The 21,912-nt window shown below is 50.3% G+C and overlaps 2 protein-coding genes across 3 annotated transcripts in view; one reads left to right on the plus strand and one right to left on the minus strand.

Moving 5' to 3' along the window:
• The window catches only part of TNN (tenascin N), a gene marked incomplete at its 5' end in the record, with an annotated part of 52,441 nt that extends 42,692 nt beyond the window's left edge, over positions 1-9,749 (plus strand). For both annotated transcript variants that reach the window (XM_080824462.1, XM_080824463.1), the window contains 3 exons: positions 253-420; positions 5,905-6,068; positions 8,561-9,749. In XM_080824462.1, coding sequence (XP_080680588.1) covers positions 253-420; positions 5,905-6,068; positions 8,561-8,701 — 473 coding nt within the window. In that variant the 3' untranslated portion in view covers positions 8,702-9,749. The remainder of the gene's footprint in view (positions 1-252; positions 421-5,904; positions 6,069-8,560) is intronic.
• A 7,410-nt stretch (positions 9,750-17,159) lies between these two features.
• KIAA0040 overlaps positions 17,160-21,912 on the minus strand; it is a 34,205-nt gene continuing 29,452 nt past the window's right edge. Inside the window, exon 3 of the mRNA XM_080825055.1 lies at positions 17,160-20,635. Coding sequence (XP_080681181.1) covers positions 20,197-20,502 — 306 coding nt within the window. The 5' untranslated portion in view covers positions 20,503-20,635 and the 3' untranslated portion in view covers positions 17,160-20,196. The remainder of the gene's footprint in view (positions 20,636-21,912) is intronic.

The raw sequence follows: 21,912 nt of genomic DNA on the forward strand, positions 1-21,912 counted from the left end.
GGAGTCGGGGGATGGTTTCCCACCTGGTTGACCCCCACGGCTCCTTCCCAGAAGACATGCTTTCCCCACTCATAAACACGGCTGTGCCGAAGAGAGAGCAGGAGGAGAAAACAGGCCCCCGCAGCAGAGACAGTGTGAGCAGAGGAGGGAAAGGCCATGGCGACTCTCGGTGCTGGCAGTCGCAGACGCTGGCAGGCACGTGCCCGCACACACCGGCTGATCGGTTACTGGGATTCCCTCCTTTGCTTTCAGGACTCGACAAGCTACACAATCTCACCACTGGCACCCCTACCCGCTACGAGGTGAGAGTGGACCTCCAGACCGCCAACGAGTCCGCCTACGCCGTGTACGATGCCTTCCAGGTGGCCTCCAGCAAGGAGCGGTACCGGCTCTCCGTTGGGAAATACAGAGGCACAGCAGGTGGGAGTGCACCTCGACCCCCGGGCTGGGGTCCCTGGCTCCTGGTGTGTCTCCCGATCGGACTGCCGCGTGCCACGGTTCAGGGGGTGGTGGGGGGAGAGGGGATGTGCTCCGTGGAAGTGAGCTGTCCACACTGATGGCTGAGGTGGGGCTCCCTGCCGGGGGTGGGCAGTGTGTGCCTGCCATCCTTGAGGTTTTTAAAGTGGGAACTTCTGTTTATTATGGGTCGACTCCCACCCCCCACCCGTAAAGACCCTCATCTCACACTTCTCTGGTTCCATCAGCCAAGGAGCGCGCATCCTGAGTGACTCCCGGGTCCTGTGCACCTGTCACCGGGCTCCAGCAAAAGGGCTGCGGTCCTTGCCCAGGAGTGTGTGTGTGTGTGTGTGTGTGTGTGTGTGTGTGTGTGAGAGAGAGAGAGAGATTATTTAAATATTTCACAGTGCTTTGGTGTAAGTAAATGGAAGACTGAAAAGTGCCGATTCGAACAGCAAGGAGTGTGGGTCTTATGAACCCTGCAGAGCTGTGACGGCACAGGGAATGTCTAACTTCCATTAGTGGCTCAGAGGACTCAAGCCAGCTGGTGGTGTGTCTGTCTGGTTGTGAAGGAAGAGAACAAAATCAAGCAATGTGACCGAAACACTGGGGTGATACCATTGAATATTCCGTTTCAGAGGGACGGGGTGGTTACTGTTTTAATATCCTATCTTCCGCCTGGATTTATAGTTTTTAAACAATAACAAGTAAGCCCGCTGTTTGAGCCTGCATGGTTTTGACTCGGGGGTGACTACGTAGGGATGCGGTACCAGCCGGATCCGCTGACTGTATGGGCCGTGGTCTCTCCCTTGAGACTGTCCTGAAAGCAGCTAAGTCACAACAGAAAATAACTTCTGCACAGAGACACATAAGTGGTGAGGAGAACAAGAGCAGCAGGGTGTGAGAAGAGGGGGGCATTGAGTCTCGAGGTGTCACTGAAGGAAGTTCCCCACCGGGCAGTGGGCTGGGGCTGGATCTGAAAGGGTGGGACTTAGATGGGAAACAAGGAAGGGGTCCCCAGGGCTGGGGGCGTCCACGGTGAGCAAGGACCGAGCAGAGTCCAGGCAAATGAGGTGTGCTCGTGAAGTCAGGCCACTCTCGAAGCCCCTAATGGTGGAGGACTGTGAACAGATGCCTGTTAGTGTCTGGGGCCATGAGCCAAAGTGGCCAACTGCTAAGGCAGTTTCTTGTAGGTCTTAAAATTTAATTGTTTTTTAAAAAATTACATGGATTTTGCACTTCCTCTTGTTTCCCGGTGCTTAACACGGAACCTGGTGCAGAACAGGTGAGTTTTAAGCGGGATGTTGCTAGCCAGAGCTTTCCATGCAGTCTTACAGATGTTTTATTTTTTTTATTTTTTATTTTTTATTTTTTTAAAGATTTTATTTATTTATTTGACAGAGATCACAAGTAGGCAGAGAGACAGGCAGAGAGAGAGGAGGAAGCAGGCTTCCCGCTGAGCAGAGAGCCTGATACGGGGCTTGATCCTAGGACCCTGGGATCATGATCTGAGCTGAAGGCAGAGGCTTTAACCCACTGAGTCACCCAGGCGCCCCTTACAGATATTTTATATCGGGAAGGATAGTCTCTGAGACCCAGGTAGCTTGCGTCGAGGTCAGTGAAGGTGTGAGCTTGGTGACATGGGCACAAGAGATGGCATCCCATCCCACATCTCTCCCTGAAGACCAATGACCTCCCTCCCTGCTGGCTGGGGACCCTCTGGGGCTACCTGTCTCCTCTCTTCTCTTGTGTGCACATACCTGTTCTGAGGCTTGTCTTAAAATACCCAGGAAACAAACTGATGCTAATGGGAAAATGAGTGAAAAGGAGTCAATATATTCGTGAATTAATGTGATTCTCCTCCCAGGGACTCTATTTACATTTTAACTGTGATTACGGGATAATTCCCATTCTGAGATTGTTCAGACTCACAGCGCTGGTCAGTGGTGGATGTGTTTTTCCACAGGAAGCCTCGGGAGACTTTCAGATCACATGGCATTTAGCCAGCGACCTGGTCTCCCCGATGTGCCACCGTTCCTACTTGGAAACTCTGAAATTGCATGGTGGGCTTCGTGGCATTTTCGCTTTCCTTATATATGCTGATTGGTCCCCAGGAGGGTTTTGAAATTTAGGAAGCTTCTGGGTGCTCATGTCCTAAACGATGAGGTCGTGTTTAGAGGAGGTGGCATTCAAAGAGAAGGTGAACGGTTTGATGTCTCTGCAAGCGCCAGCTTCCCTGATTAGAGCTCTGCTTAGAATCGGAGGTTCACGGCTGTGGATTAAATATACCTAGAAGGATCACCGTCACTCCCGCTGTCCTGCTGGGCCCTCAACTTCGGTTTTCACTGAAGTCACCATCAGAAAGCCCCTGATTCCTCCACGAGGAAACTCCAGCAAGACAGTGCTGGGTAAATTTCATTTCTGGTTCTGAACCTTGGAGTGGTGCAGGGAGGACATCCAGTGAGTGCTGCCTTCAGGACACTAGTCATCTCCTGAGACGTTATCGTGAAAACAGAAATAGACGTTTTGGAGTGGGGCAGAGTGACTTCTAAGGGCTAACCCACCATTTACAGCTGTTCTCACGTCCCATCTCCAGGAGGCTCAGTGATGCCCAACCAGGGATGCATCCACACCCTGGGAGCACTTGGAAGCAAGACTGAAGAACTCCGCCGGCGTTTGCTGGGCGGGGGTCAGGGATGCCAGAGGTCCACAGTGAAGAACAGCTCTATGCAAAAGTGCCTTCCTTGCTTTGAAATGGATTTTTACATACTGGTGCTTAAAAGGAAGGGGAAAAAATTGTTAGGTCCGTGGACAAGAGGGGAAAGCCAAAAATGGCACACATCGTTCTTTCATTGGCCCTTTCTTGGTTCCAGGGTTTAGAGTCCAGACTCGTGGTCCTGTGGGACTCAGGGGATATGATGTGGATGGCTTCCTTGGGTCTGAGCTGGCCCAGCTGCCTTGGCCTGCCTTCCTGCCTCAGGAGGTGATGGTGGAGTCATGTTAGATGAGATGAGAGATGACCAATTCAGTGGCTCCACCCTGGGCTTTTTTGAGCCTGCTGCCAGCCCCTCCAACCTACCACCCAAGGAGAGCCAGCTGCCCACCCCAAGTGGGTAGCACAAGTTAGGGGTGCTTATTTCTCATCTGGTGTTCTCTCCAAAATCCCTGAGAGACGGGAGAGGGTCTGACCGCCACTGGCTTCTCTACACTGTCTTACTTAGGGAGATAAGCTTAATAAATCAGAATACGGTGTTGGCTGGGGGGCCTGACAGCCAGAGAAAAGTGATTTTTTGATTCATGGGTACAATCGCTGTCTGTGCTCTGAACGTCAGCACGCTTTCAGTTTCTGGAAGCGAGAAAATCCGTCTGCGGAATAAACTGCCACACTTAGCCCGAAACCTGCTTCACTTTTCATGATCCCAGCGCCCAAGGTCAGAGAACCACAAACAAATCGTTAAGAAATAGCCTTTGCACAGACTCTTCGAAAACAGCTCTAGGAACTTGAGATGCAAGTTAGGTAAGCTGTGCTCATTAAAAGTGTCACCAAGGGAGCCATCGCGTTATTTTAAGCTGTAGTTAACTGTCTGCCAGAAAGCTGAAGGGGAGAGGAGATGCGAGCGAGAGGGAGAGCGACAACATGCCTTTCCTCAACTGGAGGAAATGAATGGGGGCAGAGCCCTTCAGCTGTCTTAGCAGGAGGGGCCTCTGCGGGCCTGTCCCTGCTCCCCTAGCCCCCTTTGCTGGGGAAGGGGTTGCAGGACCCACTGTTTGAGCTGCCAAGCCAGAGGGACAATCTGGGACCTTCTCTTTTCCTGGTGTATTGTTCACTCTTCCTATAGATCTGCTCCTTCCAGCCCCAGCGAGGTCCTTGAGAGCAGGGGCCCCTCTGTCTGTGTTCCCAGAGTCTCGCGTGGTGCTGAGTCCTGGCGGGGACAGGGTGGGTGGTTCTTGAATAAATGAAGTTGCAGACTACGATTTGCAGGTCTCCGACTTCACCTTGCACTCCGGGGGTTTATGAAAACACGGACTGCAGATGGGTTCTACCTTCCTGGTTTCAGCTTCTGTAGATCTGGGGTGGGGCCTGAGAATGCGCATTTTCTCGCCAGTTCCCAGGTGGTGGCTGATGCAGGCTTGCTCTTGTTGGCATAACTAAAGGCCCCTGCGGAAAGGAGGAAACCGCCAAAAAGAAGAGCCCTGGGCTTGGAATCTGAGGCCTGAGGTTTGAGTCCTGACCTCCCCCCACAGCTGTTTGTGGACTGTGGGGCCTTGCCAAGTCCCCAGGACTCTGAGTCCGTCTCCTCCCGGGACTGAGAGCTGCCTGCCCCACCTCATAGGCTACCCTGAGGGGGTCAGAGGAGGGTATCTATGTGAAGAGGGTCCGTGGCTCAGAGATCCGATGAAAACCGAGTGTTATTGTAGGAATACGACTTGATTTAGCTTGGGATTGATACAGGCCCTTATCGCCTCTTATGAGCTGAATTAAAAAGTAGACTGATAAGAAGATGACAAGGACAGTGGGGAAATAGTAGAGATACAAGTCGGATGATGTGAACGAATTTCCAGACAGATGTCATGAAGCTCTAAACCGAGCCTATGTGCCAGGAAGTCTCCAGAAACTCAGGTGTGTGTGCGAGGAGCAGGTGTGCGAGGATTGTTAAGGAGACTGGTGCTTCCTCGGGTGTGAGGTCCAACTGGCCTCTGAGGAATGGTTAGGATGTGGACGGAGGAGGGCAGAGGGACGCTGGGGGCAGAATCATGGGGGCAGATCAGTGGACTGCTCAAGGAGCATATGCCTGTGGGGACAGCGGACTCCGAGTCGGGGAAGCTGAGTTCCAGGCCTGCAGAGCCAGGAGAGGAGGAGCAGCTTCCTCCAGGGGGTGGGAAAGGGGACATTAAATCTGAGGGCCTGAAACTGGGTGCATGTGTTTCAGGGAAGGCTGGGAGGGCTGTTGTGTTGAGATAAGTGCAACGAAAGGAGCACAGGCTGGGGTGAGGCATCTGTGAGTGATCTGCAGGAAGAAGGCCTTGATAAAGGGGTTTGTCAGATGTGGTTGGGGGTTCAAGTTCAGGTGCCTGGGAGGCTGGTTGAGCAACGATGCGGAAGACAGGTGAGGGTTACCCAGTGCAAGGATTATCAGGTACTGTGAGGAGAGCCGATGGGTTTGGTTTTGGATGTTTGGTTATTTCACATGACTGCAGGGCCTCCAAGTGAGAATGCTTTTCAGGCAGACAGGCACTAAGTGTGGGTAACAGGCCAGTTGGGAGAATCTGTTCATCTGTATCATGTTCTCCTCTTGGCCATTTTGAGAGAGGAGTGATTCCTTATGACGTAACTGGCTGGATCCCTGGCATTTTCATGCCCAAAGATTGTCCTGCTGAGTCCAGAACACAATCACCATCTCAGTGACAAAACTTTGACGTTCACCTCTCATCTCTCCTCTCCCGTAGGGGACGCTCTGACTTACCACAATGGATGGAAGTTTACAACTTTCGACAGAGACAATGATATCGCCCTCAGCAACTGTGCCCTGACCCATCACGGTGGCTGGTGGTACAAGAACTGCCACTTGGCTAACCCCAATGGCAGATACGGGGAGACCAAGCACAGTGAGGTGAGTGACGGGGAACTTTTTTGTCCCGTGCTCTGCTCAAAGCTTTCCGTTCCCAGGGGCACTCTCCAGGCTGGTTTGGCTACCCCTCTCCTTCTGATGCCTCCACTCAGGACAGGAGGACTTCTTCTCCAGGCTCCATGGCCTTGAGGTCAAGGCCTTCCCTGCCCATCTACAAAAGCCCTTCCCCCACCACATTCCCACCGGGGCTGCACGCTTACTTAGTGTTGGTGGGTGGGAGCTCAGGCTGTCCACTGCTGGATAGAGACAGATGACGTGGATTATGCACGTCTCCATGTGCTGGTTCACACACGGACACTGTCTTAGAAAATACTGTAGGCTGGGTGACTTGAACCACACACATTTATTTCTCAGAGTTCTGGAGGCTAGGAAGTCCAAGATCAAGTTATCAGTAGATTCAGTTACTGGTGAAAGCTCTCTTGTCTTGAGGATGGCAGCCTTTTCACTGTGTCTTCATATAGTGGAGAGAGAGCTCTGGTCTTTCTTCCTTTTCTTATAATGGTACTGATCCCAGGGCACCTGGGTGGCTCGGTTGGTTGGGCGTCTGACTCTTGGTTTCAGCTCCAGTCATAATCTTGGGGTTGTGAGATTGAACCCTGTTTCAGGCTCTGTGCACTCAGCATGGAATCTGCTTGAGATTCTCTCCCTCTCTCCCTGTGCTCCTCCTCCTGCTCATTCTCTCTCTCTCTCTCTCTCAATAAATAAATAAATAAATAAAATCTTAAAAAAAAAAAAGGGCCCTAATCCCATCTTGGGGCACCCACCCTCCTGAGCTCATCTAATGCAACATAACTAACTCAACTCCTCTAACTTCAACATATGCATTGGGGGTGGAACACAAGCATTCTATTCATAACAGATACTTCATAATTCTTTTTTTTTTAATTTTTAAAAGATTTTATTTATTTATTTGACAGATAGAGATCACAAGTAGGCAGAGAAGCAGGCAGAGAGAGAGAGAGAGAGAGGAGGAAGCAGGCTCCCTGCTGAGGAGGGAGCCCTAAGTGGGGCTCCATCCCAGGACCCTGGGATCATGACCTGAGCCAAAGGCAGAGGCTTTAAACCACTGAGCCACCCAGGCGCCCCCACTTCATAATTCTTTCTAGTTGTTCTCCCAATGAAACCAGAGCTATTTTTCTCAAATCCTTTGATCACCAGGAAAACAAAGTCTTTTCCACCTTTGAGCAGACCCACCTCTGGATCCACTTCCTCCAAAGCCACTCAGAGTCTACTCAGAGTGTTATGCTAAACTCCATCTGAGCGTTCTCCACGGCACCTCTCCCCTTCCTTACTCTGAAACGTTCCTACCATTGATTTCTTGGACCTCTATGACCTGTGGGCATTCTCTTGACTCCTTGCCAGCTGTGGGACAGCTCCTGGCTGCTCCCACACAGCTCCTTGAAAATGGCGTCCTTGTTCCTGCTCGTCATGAATCCATCCCCTCCACGAGCTCCTCCCCACCTTAGGTTTCTGATTTCCCACCCTGGGTCCATTCTAGCTTTCACGGAAGCCAGCTCTCCCCAAAACTCACCTTGTGACTGGTATTACCATAAATATTAGCCCATCTCAAGTCTGGGTACAGTTTGATTACTTTGGCCCCAACCAGGCAGCAGGGACTCCCAATCCATGTGCGATTCTTCAAAGGGAAGAAGAGATTTTCCCCCAGGGAGGCCGAGGAGGGTGGGCCCATGAATCATGGTGGCAGCATGTGGGCTGACCCAGGGAAGCCTGTGATCAGAGATCAAATATTTGAAATGAGCAGCCAGCATGCCCTAAACCATCCCCGTATTTGCTAATAAAAGACATTCATCTGGTTAATGTGCTTTTCACAGTCTGCAAGGCATTTAAGCTTCTTGTTTATTATTTACCTCACAAATTAAAATACATAAAATTGGTCACTTGGGCTCTTTATTGGCCAGGTTGCAAGGTTATTAAGTGAATTAAATATTATTGCGCTCACCAGTCAAAAGACATAAAATGAAATTTAGTTTCCAGCAGGCTATTTGTTACCCCAGAGCTAGTATCTAAACAGTCTAAATTGAAAATGATTTTACACGATTGACCAATTAATATGTTTATTTTTGCCTTTAATTTTTTGGAAGGAAAAGTGCGAGGCAAAGATAATGGGCGTGTTGCTGTCCAGGTTGACCATGTATTGGCTTTGCTGTTGCTGTGGTCTCCCCCGTTGCCCTGGGCTCACACCCTGTCCTTCCAACTACTGAGGGGGGGTGGGGTTGGGGCCTTCCAAGTCATCAGCCTGTCAGACCTCAGCTTCCCAGCAGAGGGCGCATGTCTCTAGTTTCAGCCCTACTTCCACAAGGACCCCAGTGACTGCTTGTCTCACTTTTTCTCTCCCCTAAGCAGGGAGGGAGTGGTTTTCTTGGAAAGAGGCATTCCTTTCCAGCATAACCCACCCCTCCTTCCTCCCAAGTTGCCTCTTCTTGATGCTGGCTTTTTTTTTTTTTTTTTGGTAGGGGGTGAACTGGGAGCCGTGGAAAGGACATGAATTCTCCATTCCTTATGTGGAGCTGAAAATCCGCCCTCATGGCTACAGCGGGGAGCAAGTCCTGGGCAGAAAGAAGCGGACACTAGGAGAAAATTCGAGAACGTTCTGATGGCCTATGGGAGCCGTCATCGCACGAGGCAAGACCGGCCTGGGGTTGGGGCTGTGTAGGCAGGGGCGGGGTGGGTAGGAGTGACTGGTTCATGGACGTTTGGGGGATGCTCCTGGCCTCTGGTTTCTCAGATGGCTGGATAACCTTCAGGACAAAGCACGTGACCAAGCTTCAGACCATACAGGTCACTTCCCTGTCACCTGCATTTTTGCCCATCTATATTGGGGACCTGAAAATCAACCAGTGGTAACATATGAGAAAGACAACACCAGATTGCAAGGTTTTCCAGTCTATCTTCAGGAACAAATATATGGGATTAGTGGGGAAAAGGAAAAAAAGAATCAGCTTGCACTTCACCAATTGGAAATCTCTGGAAACTGGTATATATATATATATGTAAAGCTCTGCTACTAGAAACCTTTTCTTGGAAAGAAGCACCAAGGAAGGGTTCTTTTTGATGGCCAAGGGGCTAAAGTGGCCTGATGCTTGTTACCTCTCATCGCCACTGGGTTTTGAGAAAAAAGCTGTAAATCTTTCCCCATTTAAAAGATGCTAGTGTTAGGAGGAAGAACAAAGGGACCACAAGGACCAACGTGGATTCCCATCTAGCTAAGTTGTGACCGGCGTCCAGCATGCTGGAAACCAAGCTTCTGTGTTACTGCTCTTCTCGAAGGCCCCCTGCCCACCTATTTGCATAATCACTTGCATAGATCTGCATATGTTGTGAATAAATTCTCACTCATTTCAACTTTAAATAATTGGACTCTTTTGATGATTGATTCCTCCCAAAGACTCTTCTGTGACTCCTTTTCATGTCCTCCGGTCCTCAGCCTCCCCGCCTTTCCCTGGCCCCCGACATGGTCAGACCCTTAGGTTTTCTGAAGCTTCTCTGAGATGGAGGCGTACTGTTTGAATGGGCACTTGGCCAGTTGGATCCTTTGGGCTTATTTTCCTGTGACTCTGGAAGGTTTTTCTGTAGCGAAGTCCATGATCATTATTAAAGTAACTTAAATTCCTATTCAAGAAAGAATAATAAACCACCTGATTTAAAAAAAATGTGCCATGTGTTATTGAACTCACATGAGTGCACTCGAGTTCTAAATTTAACCTAAGTGCATGCAAAGGTACAGTTTGTGCATTATGGTGGAATTTGGTCGGCCTGTGGTCACACACTTAGATGACAGCCAACAATGGGGTTTGGAACCAGAAGAGGTGAGGAAGTGGGAAGGGAGGCACGTGCCCTCAAGCCCACAGTGCCGTCCTAGGACCACGGAATCCTTTCCTGCCCGGGCTTCTCCTAACCTCTGGCTGAAGGCCAAGCCGTACTCTCGAAACGGTTCACGTCACTGCTGTAAGTTTTCAGCATCCTGCTGCAGCCTGTACCACAGTCACTGCTGGGTCTGTTGAGGATGGTCTAAACAAGAGGTCAAGAAGAGCTTGCATCTGCCTGTTTTGTCCCAGGCAGAGTGCCCTGCCCTGGGGGGGATAGAGGTGCCATCTCAGAGGTGAGCTAGCCTAATGGTGTCGGTGCTGCCATTCATGCCTTCAGTCACTACTCATTCCAGCAAACGCTGATGGAGCCCTGTGAGGGGCCGGGGCCCTCTCTGAGTCCCAGTGCTGAAGAACGAAGGCAGTGCACCATTCCTGTCCTTGTGCTTCAGTTCTTTCGGTGGAGACGGAGAAAAGCAACAAACAAATGTACCAGTCCAGATGGGCTAGGCCCTGGCAGAAAAATAAAGTCAGATTAGGAGGTGGAGGTTGGCCTTGGAGCAGGGGACACTGCAGGTCTCTCCAAGGAGGAGACGTTTGCAGAGACCTGCCATGTTACTGTGGTCCCGATCCAGCTTTGTCGGGGCTGGGGCGGAGCTGAGTTCCTTGTCCTCTTGAAGGTCCCTCGGCCCAGCTTCCTGGTTTCGAGTCCTCATGTCCCCTGCAGGCCCAGGAGGGTCCTCACCATGATGGGTCAGGAGCTTGGCGCTCAGCCTGGCAAAGGCAGGCTTTTTAGAAAAAAAGGGCTTCTTTGCAAAGTGGATAAAGGCCCAGAATGACTCAGGGCCGGGTGGTGCGTGGTGGGCATGCTTTCTGACTTCTGACATGCTTGGTAACCGTGCTGGGTCAAGCAAAGATCGTGGGGCCCCTTCATTAGGCCTTGGGCCTTTGTAGGTCTGAGCTGGGGCTGCTGCCCTGTTGGAGGATGCTCCTGGAGGAGCTCGTCTCTGTTTCGGAGCTGCCTGTGAGGCCAGCCGCCCACCCCTGCATTCACCCGCCACAGTATTTTTCCACCGCCAGCAAACATAAGAACTGGCTGGAAACAAGTATAGTCTTGCTTCCTTTTGCCAGCAGGAGCCCTGCTGACCGAAGGGACAGGCAGAGAAAACCTGAGCTGCTCTGTAATCTTCTACGTCATGGGGCAGAGAAGGAAGTCGAGAGAAGTTCATTTTTAAAGGATATTTATTGGACTGAGGAGAACATTCCAGTCCTAAATGTCTGTGCCGGATTCACTGTAAGGGGACCAGCTCTAGCGGCCCCGTGCTGGGGTCACGGCGTGTAGGTCCTGGGGCTGGGTGTCTGGACAAACCTGCTTTTCAGAGGGGCACCTCAGAGTCAGATTATGAGCCCCCAGGGGTTTGAAGGTGCAGGGGCAATCCATCCCCGTGAGGACAGACTGGAGAGAACAACAGCTCTCCCAGAAGGGTGGGCTGCGAGTCAGGCAGGGGGCAGAGCAAGGACAGAATTATCACAAGCAACTGCTGTAGTTTCTGAGCCATTCTCTGTTCCACGCAAGATGCTGCTGGTCAGGCCATCACGGACAGAGCCCAGGCCCTGCCTCGAGTGGCCTCGGATGTGGCGTGGACGGACAGCTGTGGGCACAAACCACGGCAGTAGGAGCACGTCGCGGGGAGAGAGTCGGCAGGGGTGTGGACTGACCCTTCGAGCAAGCATCATGGACATGATGGTCAGCATTAGGTCTGGAAGAAGAGTCTGCGTTTGTCTGGGAGGCAGGGCACCTCGGGGGAAGGGAACGTGGTGGCAAGGATGGGAAAGCGTGGAGTGTGGTGTGGGTGAGGGAGGAATGTGGTTTCTTGGTGGGATGGGGAGTGCTTGATGGGAAGCCATGCTGGAGTGGTGGGCAGGGGCCGCTCTGCTCGCACCGTGCATCTGAATCAGCTCGGTTGTAGGTATATGGAAACTGCTTCTCCCCCAGGGACTCTGCCTCAGGGGTCTCAGCTGAGCCCTGTGCCTCCAGGATTTCCAAAGCCATCATGCCACGGGCCCTGAGGACCTCTGCCGGGACGAACAAGCTGGGCAGTGGAGGGCACTCATGGGTGTTGAATCCCGCAGTCGCGCTGGTGGTCAGGGTTGCTTTTTGGAAATCTCCGTCTGGTGGCAGGATGGAGAATGGTGGGGAGCTGCTCAGGGGAGTTTTGGGGAGGGGGTGGGGATGCCCAAGCAGGTTAAGGGCTCTTGCAGTAGACCACGGCTCTTGGGTCTGTGGCAGAAATGGTGGGAAAGGGGAGAAGGCACTGATTAAAGAGATTTTTAGGAGGAGGGATCAGCAGGAACGGAGGGTCTGGGTGGTAAAGGGAGGGCTCCTTTCATGGCACGGTTTAGAGCTGGTTGTTTCTGACAGCAGGTCCTCTGGGAATGGGGCCCCAGAGTTTATGTTTATCACATGACATCACAAGCTCTGAGCTTTTCAACTGAGAATTCTTAGGGATTCAAGGATCATTAAAGCCAGAACACGCCGAATGAGCCAGGGAGAAACACTAAGAATGACTCAAGGGATGGTGAGCACGGGGATGTCAGGAAGGACAAGCCGCAGGTGTGGTGCGGGAAGAGAGGATACGTGGACAGGGAGACATGCGGACGGACCTACAGCCGGGCAGGAGGAAAAACAAGCACAAGGAATGAAAAGCTCTCGGCGAAACATAGTCGTTTGCTGGAGCAAGTCCTCTGCTAACAAAATTTCCAAATCATTCCCTTAAGCTGTCCACCAAGGCAGTGAAGAGGATCAGGAAAGAGTTTCTGCCCACAAAGGACACACCCCCAAGTAGACATGCTGTATCCACACAGGCCAGGAGATGGCAGTGTGGTCCCATTAGGAGCATCTCCCTTCAAGGCCACTTTCCAATCCTCTATAAAGAGGCGTTCTGGGAGTCCTCACTTTTCTTCCTTCCTGAGTAACATGGCCTGGAGAATCAGCTTAGGGGGGAATGGCCCAGCATCCAGCCCATGCTTGGTGATGGTGCAGGTAGCGTTGCTGCTGGACTAATGCACAAATCAGGAAACTGGGAAATCCCTTGAAGAGATTGGCTAGTGAGATCTGGACTCTAATCCCCCCAGCAGGTCTCCTGGGCTGGTGCTTAGACAGGAGATAGGTCCACCGGTCTGATGAGAGGTGAAGGGGGCACCCCCGGAAGAGATTTTAGGCAGCTCCTAATGTGTAAATGTATCCACTTCCCAAAGTCCTTCTGTTAGTTGGTTGTTTCTATGGGGGAAATGGGGAATGGGTAGAATTCCACTTTCAATGTTCTATAAAGAAGTTAGGTTCCCAGGTCAGCCCATACATGCCTGTTTATTCTATAATGCCGATAATTGCAGTGCACTTATAATGACAGAAATAGAAAACGATGGTATTGCAGTATTGTAATTTAAATAAAGGAAGGAAGCAAAATGGGGTGGCAATGGTTCTTTACTTGGGTAAGTGAAGAAAATTACGTTTAATTAGAACAGAGAAGGAGGCGGGTGAGGCTTGCTGTGGACCACCTGAAGGAGACATCTGAGTACTCTGAAGGATTATGGGCCGAGCCCTTGAGTGCATTCAAAAGGTTTCCGACTCAAAGGAGGTATGGCAAGCCAATGGTCTTTGAGGAGCCCCAATCCACAGACGAGCCTGAGTCACGGTGCCTGGCGTGTGTGGAAGGGGCATCAGGATAGGATCCTGGAGACTTTGGTTTCCATTCCAGGTCTGGGTGAGTTGCCATCTTCTCTAGGCCTCATGCTCTTCATTTATAAAACAGGAATGACCTCAGTCCCTGCTGTTCTCCCTGTAAGAATCAAATGAGACCCTGAGAACACTCTTATGTAACACGTAGCACCCTGGAATGGTAAGAGGGCTTGGATTGTAGTGCTTATAACTGCAATCAAAACGTTTGGATCTTCTTCTTCTTTGATAATGGTGTACCTCTAGCCAGCTCTAAGATGTATGTGCCATGGATAGCCAACAATGGGACCGTAACAGATCACAAATGGAAGGAAGAGAAAAGTCAGGGTGAGAAAGAATCAGACAGGGGTTCCAGGGGGATGATATGAATTGAACTGTACAGGAACTCTCCGTGGCAGCGTTTCCCAAATAGAGTTCCTCGGGGCCCTTGCCCCATCCGGATCTGCTAAAAAAGAGGTTTCATGGCCAAATAAGCTGGGAAAACTCTGAGTTAAGGGGAGTTATGCTAGTTTCTTTACTAAAGTGCCTGTTAGAACATTTAATATGAGGCATGACAGATAATATGAGGCACCCACAGATCCCATGGGGTGAAGAGGGGAAGTCATGTAGTTATGTAGTATTTTGCAAATGTATTTGACCATAAGATTTTTTTTTTTTTTTTTTTGGCTGTTGTTTTCTGAGTAGATAATATTTCTCAAGGCTTGGTTCAGGGATCACTGGCAATTACCTAAAGTGCTTGTTAGAAGAGCAGGTGGTCTGGACCCACTATAGACTTAGCAAATCTATCAGAAGGGCAGAGGGATGCAGAATCTGCACGTGTAAGAAACACCCCAGTGATCCCTTTACTCTTTTTTCCCCCTTATCAATACATTATTTAGCATATGGTATGCACGAAGCTCCATTCTAGTCATTGGAAATAAGGTGGTGAGTAAGAGAGTTACTTTTCAGGCCTCACAAAGGCTGCTTCTAATGAGGATGGGCTGGGAGGGGAGCGCAGAAGGACAGGAACACACAGAGCGTAGCACAGTCTGGTCTTGTGATCCAGAAGACTCGTGTGGTTAGGGACATTTTCCTGGAGGCCATGATGTACACTAGAAATACCTCACCCAAAATGTGTAAGGACAATTAAAACTCGGGGTTATGAAAATCCCTCATCTGTCAGGTGAGCATGGCAATCTTGACCCTGATGGATCTGTGAACATCCCATAAAACCCAGGAAGTCTTTAGCCCATTTAGTTTGAAGCCCAGCGTTGGAGCTGGACTGATGTTCTAAGGGAAACGCCACAGGAGGTGGAAAGACGTTGACCCGAAGTATTTCTCAATCTGGCCACCAGGGGGCACTGTCACACAGCGTGGCTTGGTTGCTTGCAGAAGGGGCCAAGACCAGGGTGAGTGGGTGCCCTACCCATGACATATTGCAGACTGGGAGTATCCGTATTACTGTAGACTGTGCAGTGTGTGGTGAAATTATGGACCATATCACGCCAAGAGGAGTAGAAAACGCACATTACTTTCCACCCCTATCTCCTTTGATCTGTCTGTATCATTTGACTCTATGGACTCGCTTTCTTCTTGAAAGTTTCTTCTCCTTTGGCTTCAAGGATACAGCTCTCTCATTATCTTCCTTCTACCCTTAATTACAACCGCTGACGTTTACAGAGCTCTGTGTTGAACGCTTTTTATGCTTTATCTTATTTGCTGCTTTGTCCCTGTCCCTTTGAGAGAGAGACTATCATTAACTCTCCTATTTAGGTAAGAATTTACAGAGATTAAGTCTTGGCCTAAATTCCATAACCAGTGGGCTGTGGAGTCAGCATCAGAATCAGGACACCCTTAGTCCTGAGTCCTAGCCTAATGTGGAAGCAGTGACCACAATGGGCTATAATGGTTTATTAGCTTGCCTGTCTCCCCAGCTGGGCTGTGAGCCTCTCCAGAAACACTCTGTGTTGCTGGCATCTGCTAAAGAACCAAAAATGCTAACGGAGTAAGTCATCTCAAAGAGGGAGTTAGATACATGCACGCATGGCCATTCCTCAATGAAGGATCACAGGTTTCTGAAAATATCCCTTTGAACCCATGACGGGGACAGAGAGCTATATTGAAGGAACTCTTTTTTCCCTTAGTCCATGTAATCCTGTGACTTTGAATTTGGGGAGAAATACTAAAATCAAAGGGCAAGGGGCCAGCGCCCAGGGTTCTGGTGAGTTGAGAATGCTTAAAGCCTTGTCCAGATCCATACGCCCAACGCTGCGGGCAGGGCTGAGCCCGGGTGGGTGGGGCTGGTGGCCTTTAGCCCTGGTGTCCCCTCAGGTGTGCAGCAGCTGCTTCCTGCCGGTGGTTTCTGGACGACAGTCCCTGCTCTGTACTGGAGAGTTTTGGAAGTCCTGGAGGAAAGAACAGAGGGCTGGATGAAGACTCTCCTTGGGCTGCTGTGGAGTGTGTGGCAATGAGGAAGGGAGTCCAGGAATCAACTACCTCTACGGAAATGTCAGCCCGCCCGGGCGGGGGAGGGGAAAGAAAGTAAGGGGGAGCCGGTGCCGTAGGCCTGTCTTCCTAGGCCCTAGTTGAAGTGCAGTAAACACAGAATTTTACCAGCCTGTTTGACTCTGCCACCCTCGTCCCCACCAAGCGATCAGCAGCTGGCAGCCGCACATAGCCGTTGAGCGCTTGAACTGTGGTTGTTATAACTCACCTACTGGATGGTTAATTTTATTTAATTTTAATTAGTTTAAATAACTACCCTATTAGACAGGGGTGAGTGCTACCATATTGGACAGTGTAGATAGAGGACATTCCCATCTTCTCTACTTCTACTGGACAGCACTGGTCTGGAGGGCTTCTGCTTAATGGCCATCTTGGTATCACCGAGGGATGACTCTGGAGCATTCCATTTCACAACCATTGTGAAGCTGTGGTCCACTTGAAAAAGAGATAGACGTTTATACATAGGTATGTGTGTGTCTTCCTGGCTGGCTAGCTAGCTATGTGTGTGTGTGTGTGTGTGTGTATCTAAGTACCTACGTCCGGAACTATGAACGTACGTATCTATGTCTCTATCTGTGTGTCTACTTCCACATGTACTATTTCCCCAGCAGCTACAATAGACACTTTGGAGCTCTCCCCTTTCCAACACTGGGTTTAACTTAGAGGTCGATTTTTAACTTAGTTTTTGCTATTTTCCTTTCTCTCCTTTAAGAAGACATTGATTGACCTCATTGAAGGGAATGCTAAGAGTCGCCGGGCAGCATCAGTGTTTTTCCCACAGTTGGCACCTCCCAGGTGCATGGGCTCTGAGGTGTCTGCCCTGCGGGCAGTGGGGCTCGAGCCTAGTCCTGGTCCTTTGACTTATAACTTTGTCAGGGATCCTGGGACAGCCGGGTCTTCTGTGTCCTAGTGGGAGTCGCTGCCTCTGTCATTTTGCAGTGATGTCTGGGAGAGGGCAGTATCTGATGTCAAGAAAGTAACTGATGCCAACAGGTAAGGATGCCAGGCATAGCTTTTTATTTTCAAAGTCTTTTATTTAAATAAATTTTTCTTTTGCATGTGTTTGCATTTTCCAGAAAAAAAAATACTGACAAATACTATACAGCTTGGACCATTTATACTCTTCTCGAAAAGGTGACTACCCTTTTTCTACATTTTCCCCTCCCCCCATCACGTCCCCCCAAGAAATAAAAAAGCAAATACATTGAGCAGTGGGGAGAAGACCACCTCTGATGGTGGTGGCCGAGTTTGGCTGGAGCTGTTCCGATCCCCGAGCCTGTGGTGGTTTAGGAAGCCTCTTCTTTATCATTCTTTTTGCCTCCATTAGCTTAAAGTCTCCGAGATGGGCCAAGCAGGCTCTGGTCCCAAGGTGCCCCTGGCTGCCAGTGGCAGTTCTGGGGAAGAGGCTGGGGAGAAGGAGTAAATGTGAGGAGGAATAAAGAAAGGGCTGGACCTGGGATGGGGGTGCGGGGAGAAGCAGGAATGAGAGAAGAAGAAAACACAGGAGAGAAGGACGAAGACGGGCCAGAAGAACAGGGCATGGCTCCGATGACTGCCTTGGGTTCCTTGCATGGACCCATGTATTCAAAGGAAGTTTGGGGGCCTAGGGTACCCCGGGCATTGTTGGAGGGTCCCTGGTGGAGGTTGTCAGGAGAGGCTGGGGAGGAGAAAACCTAAGCCTTGTTCAGCAGCATCTGGGTCTCCTGAGTCCGAGGCTATGCAAGAAACAGAGGATGGTTTCTGGGTGTTTCACGCCTGGAGGTAGTTCAAATCCATTTGATTAGGAAACAGCAGGGCACTGTACCTGGAGACAGAGGCCTTGTCATGGCAATGACAACCGACTGCCGTCTTAATTCAAACGAGCAGCCAGTTGCCATGGCAACCATGTTCCTTGTGTGGTCCTCAGATCGGAGCGATCCTCTCTCCTAGATCACATCTGACACACAGCCTTGGCCATCAGTGCTGCGTCTCCCCCAACTCATCCATCTTATGGGGCTTGAGAGTTGGAGGCAGGAAGGGCAGCTGGTCCCAGTGGGCAGTGGCCGGCATGGGGAGGCACATGCATTTGCTCTGGGGTGATGGGAAGGGGACAGCTAGATGCTCCCTGACAGGCTGCCCACGTACAAGGGGACAGAGAAGTAGAGAGTGCTTCTTTCTCTGCTCAAAGGGGTTAAGGAGTCAGGGCATTTGGGGCCCCTTGGTGCCAGAAGGTGGATGTGACTGGTTCTAAAACACATGAGGGCGGAATTATGACTCACAGGGTCGCTTGTTAGAAGACCTTGGTGCAGCGGTCACCACCAGACGCCTGCCCTCCTCTGGCCTGGAGTCTACATGGAGGGCACGTGAGCACTGGGGAGCCCCAGGGAGCCAAGAGCACACATTTGTCCAGGAACACAATCTTGCAGAACAGCTATCGAAGTTTAGCTAACACTGTTCATTAAATTGCAATTTTACTGTCACCCAGAACAGCCTTCGTGGGGAAATATTTCAAGAGAGTTACCCAGCAGATTTGCAAGTGACCTTTCAGAGCACAACCTGCTCCCAATTTGGGAAGTCTCTGTCTTTGTAATATGGTCACAGTACAATCAAAATACCAACCAGTTTGTCCTATGAGCGAATTAATTTGGCCTCCCAACCTCAGCCTGCTGTGGGGACACTCTCCTCAACTCCCTGTGGACCTTGTCTACCTGTCATCATGGGGCTCAGGGCACCCACGTCAACCTGGCTGTTGGTTCTGCAGGCGGCCTCTGGGGAGCATTCAATGCCCACCTCCCATCCTTTGCAGCAATTAGTGGGCTCAGAAAAGAAGGTCACTTGGGGGGATCGGTAAGGCATTATGCGTTTACACTTAACATCATTGCATATCCAACAGCAACCACAGACAGTTCTAAGTACCTACTGTGTGCAAGGCACGGGCCTGAGCTTCGAGATAAATAAGCATAAACTTTTACACAGCTTCATTCTACCTTCAGTGACACTCTGTGACTTCCGTATCCCATCAGCAGCATACCACGCATCCATTACAATCTTACGAACATGATTCCAGGGTGCCTTCTGGGAGACTGCACCAGAAATTTTCTTAATTTCTTCCCTGCTTTGGTTACTCAGGAGATCCCTAACTCAGGTGGAGCATTCCTTCCCCGTCTGTAACAAAAACACTGCCCAGGTCCACCGCTGGAGTTCACTGAAGTGAATGGAGTATGCCTGGTTTCCAGAGCATTCTAAAAGTCACTACCAAGAGCTGTTTGTTGGTGCTTGGAGAAGGGTAGCTTGCTGAGTGGTTCTGGGGGTAGCATCTCAAAGAGACGTCTTAGACAACATCAGATGCCCAACAAGGAAATGTGAACCTTGTCATGGGTTGCAAGATGGAGCTTTCAATGAATTTAGATCCTTCTCACTTTGAACTTTGCCTCCCAGATGGGAAACACGGGAACTGGGCGTGTCTGAATCAATGTACAGGGATGGGAACTGTACCAGGTTGCTGGAATGTCTGAAGATGGGGATTTCCAGTAAAAGGTTATGGAGGGACAAGAACAGGAAAGCACATATCTCTGACCTGAGTGGTAGACGGGTAGGCAGTACAGAGGTACCTTCCTGGTTATATAATTGTGCATGTGTACTAGAATCTGGCCGGGCCTTCCCATGAGACGTTTCTGGGAGAGCAGATAATGTACTTGCACCAAGTAGATATTCAATGACCATTTGATGAACAGAATACATTATTAGCCCAGGTACCTGTTGCCGGAATGTGCGTGCATGCGTGTATGTGTGTGCATTTCAGAGACATGTCAAAACGTATGGGCAAACATTCTTTGTGCTTTAGCATCTGGGGCTTGCTGGAGACAGGTGGAAGGCATGCCTGAGTCGGTGGCAACGAGCATTGCTACTGGACACGTAGCTGCCTTGACAGTACCCAAGGATCGTCTCGAGTTCTTCCCAGGCTGTCCTCCGTGGGGGCACTCAGCCTCAGCTTTGTCCCTTGGTTAGTTCCTCTGTGGACATGAGCGCCTGTGGTAGTTAGCAGGTGGCTTGGTCCCCGAGGGAGACGCCTCTGCTTCCTGCCTAACTAGACAGGCAGTGACGGCCTCTTTTCCATCTGGAGAAGCTTGGGCTGAGCAGAGATCCAGAGGTCTTCCTCAGGCTTCTTCTTCTTCTTCTTCTTCCGCTTTTTCCCCTTGTTTCGGTCTGGCTGTTGGCCATTCTTGCCTGACCGGCTCCAGCAGCAATGACAACAGATGAAGAGGAACGTGATGACCACTAGCAATGGCAGCCCCAGAAGGATGCCCAGGCAGATGGTGTTGAAGAGGCCCTCTTGGTGTTTGGTCAAGATGGTGTCCCAAATGATGCTGAAGAAGGAGCTGATTTTCTCCATGGTGCTTGGCTAGACTGGGGCCAGCGGAAGCTCTCAGCTCTCTAGCAAGTCCTGGGCTCGAGAGGAGGCAGCCTTGTCCACTTGTCACTTATTCCTCTTCCAGCTTTGGGTTTGGGCATGCCAATGTCAGCAGCTGAAGAGAGCAAAACAGATAATTCAGGAGAAATGCAGCGGGAATGGTCTGTGATTTTTAACAACATCGTATTTTTTAGGCTTAGGAGAGGGGAGGGAATCGGAGATTTCCAGAGTTCAAGGAAGTGATATTGAAACCCAATAAACAAAATAAATGCGTGCATTTAACTACTAACTAATTCATATACACACTACACAGGGCTTAGTGTACAAGAATTAGTAGTGTACCAGGCCTGGCATGTGGTGGGTGCTCAGCATTTGTTGGATAAATGAACCAAGTGTAGAGTCGGTGTTCTGGGCAGGGGTCAGTGCCTCTCCAAGAGCAGTTCTCAATCTTTTCTCCCGGTAGCTCACCGGATAGGTGCTGAACACATACCCCTCACGGGACAGCTGCGTGTGACTTTCTCTGAATATAACTTGCCGTTTTCAATAGTTACTAAAGCTTAAGCACAAGGGGAAATGTCTAAATCTTGCTGCCTGTTGTAAGGGGCTTGGAGCTCCCCCAGGAGAAGAGGTCAGTGGTCCTTGTCCTGTCTCACCCCTGCCTTCACGCTCTCTTCTCTGCTCCAACTCCTCCCTCCTTACATCCCACTCCTGTGCCCAAGGAGGACTCGCTGAGCTTTGCAGTGGGAGACCCTTTGCTGGTTCCCTCTGTTTCTACCTTCTTCTCTCTCATCACTCTCATCTCTGCTTTCTGTCCCTCAACCAAACATTCCCCAGTTTCCTTCCCTGCCTGGTCCTGTTCTTTGCGGTGGAAAGGGAGTCTTATGGGCTGCTCAGCAATGGTGTTTGGAAACTAGGGTGGGGTCCCAACTGCCCTCCTGAGCTCAACTTACAGCCAGGGCTGTTCTGGTCGCTTGTACAGAGGGGCCCTTCTTCCACTGGTGCCCCTGTCACCTCTCTACATCTATCTCAGCCCTCAGCTCTCGAGTATGAGGTCTTAAAGGCTCCTTTGCTTCTGGAATCCACAGGTTCCCACGTCTAAAGACTTGGGAGGGCAGCATGCTTCAAGGAAATTCAAGAGACCTTCTGGTACAGACATGGCCTGGGACCCAAAGATCAAAGACTCATCAATTTTCAGACTGGAGACCTTAGGGATCATCGCAACCAATGCTCTCACTTAAAGAATCTGAGGCCCAGTGTCGGGGAGATGACACGTCTAAGGCCACACAGAGATGCAATGAACACCCAGAGTTCGGGACAATGATATTACTTTATATTTGTATTTTACTTGATACTTTTCCAATCATTTCCATATGAATTATATATATATATATA

The sequence above is a fragment of the Martes martes genome (assembly GCF_963455335.1).
Source record: "Martes martes genome assembly, chromosome: 15".
NCBI classification, from domain to species: Eukaryota; Metazoa; Chordata; class Mammalia; order Carnivora; family Mustelidae; genus Martes; species Martes martes.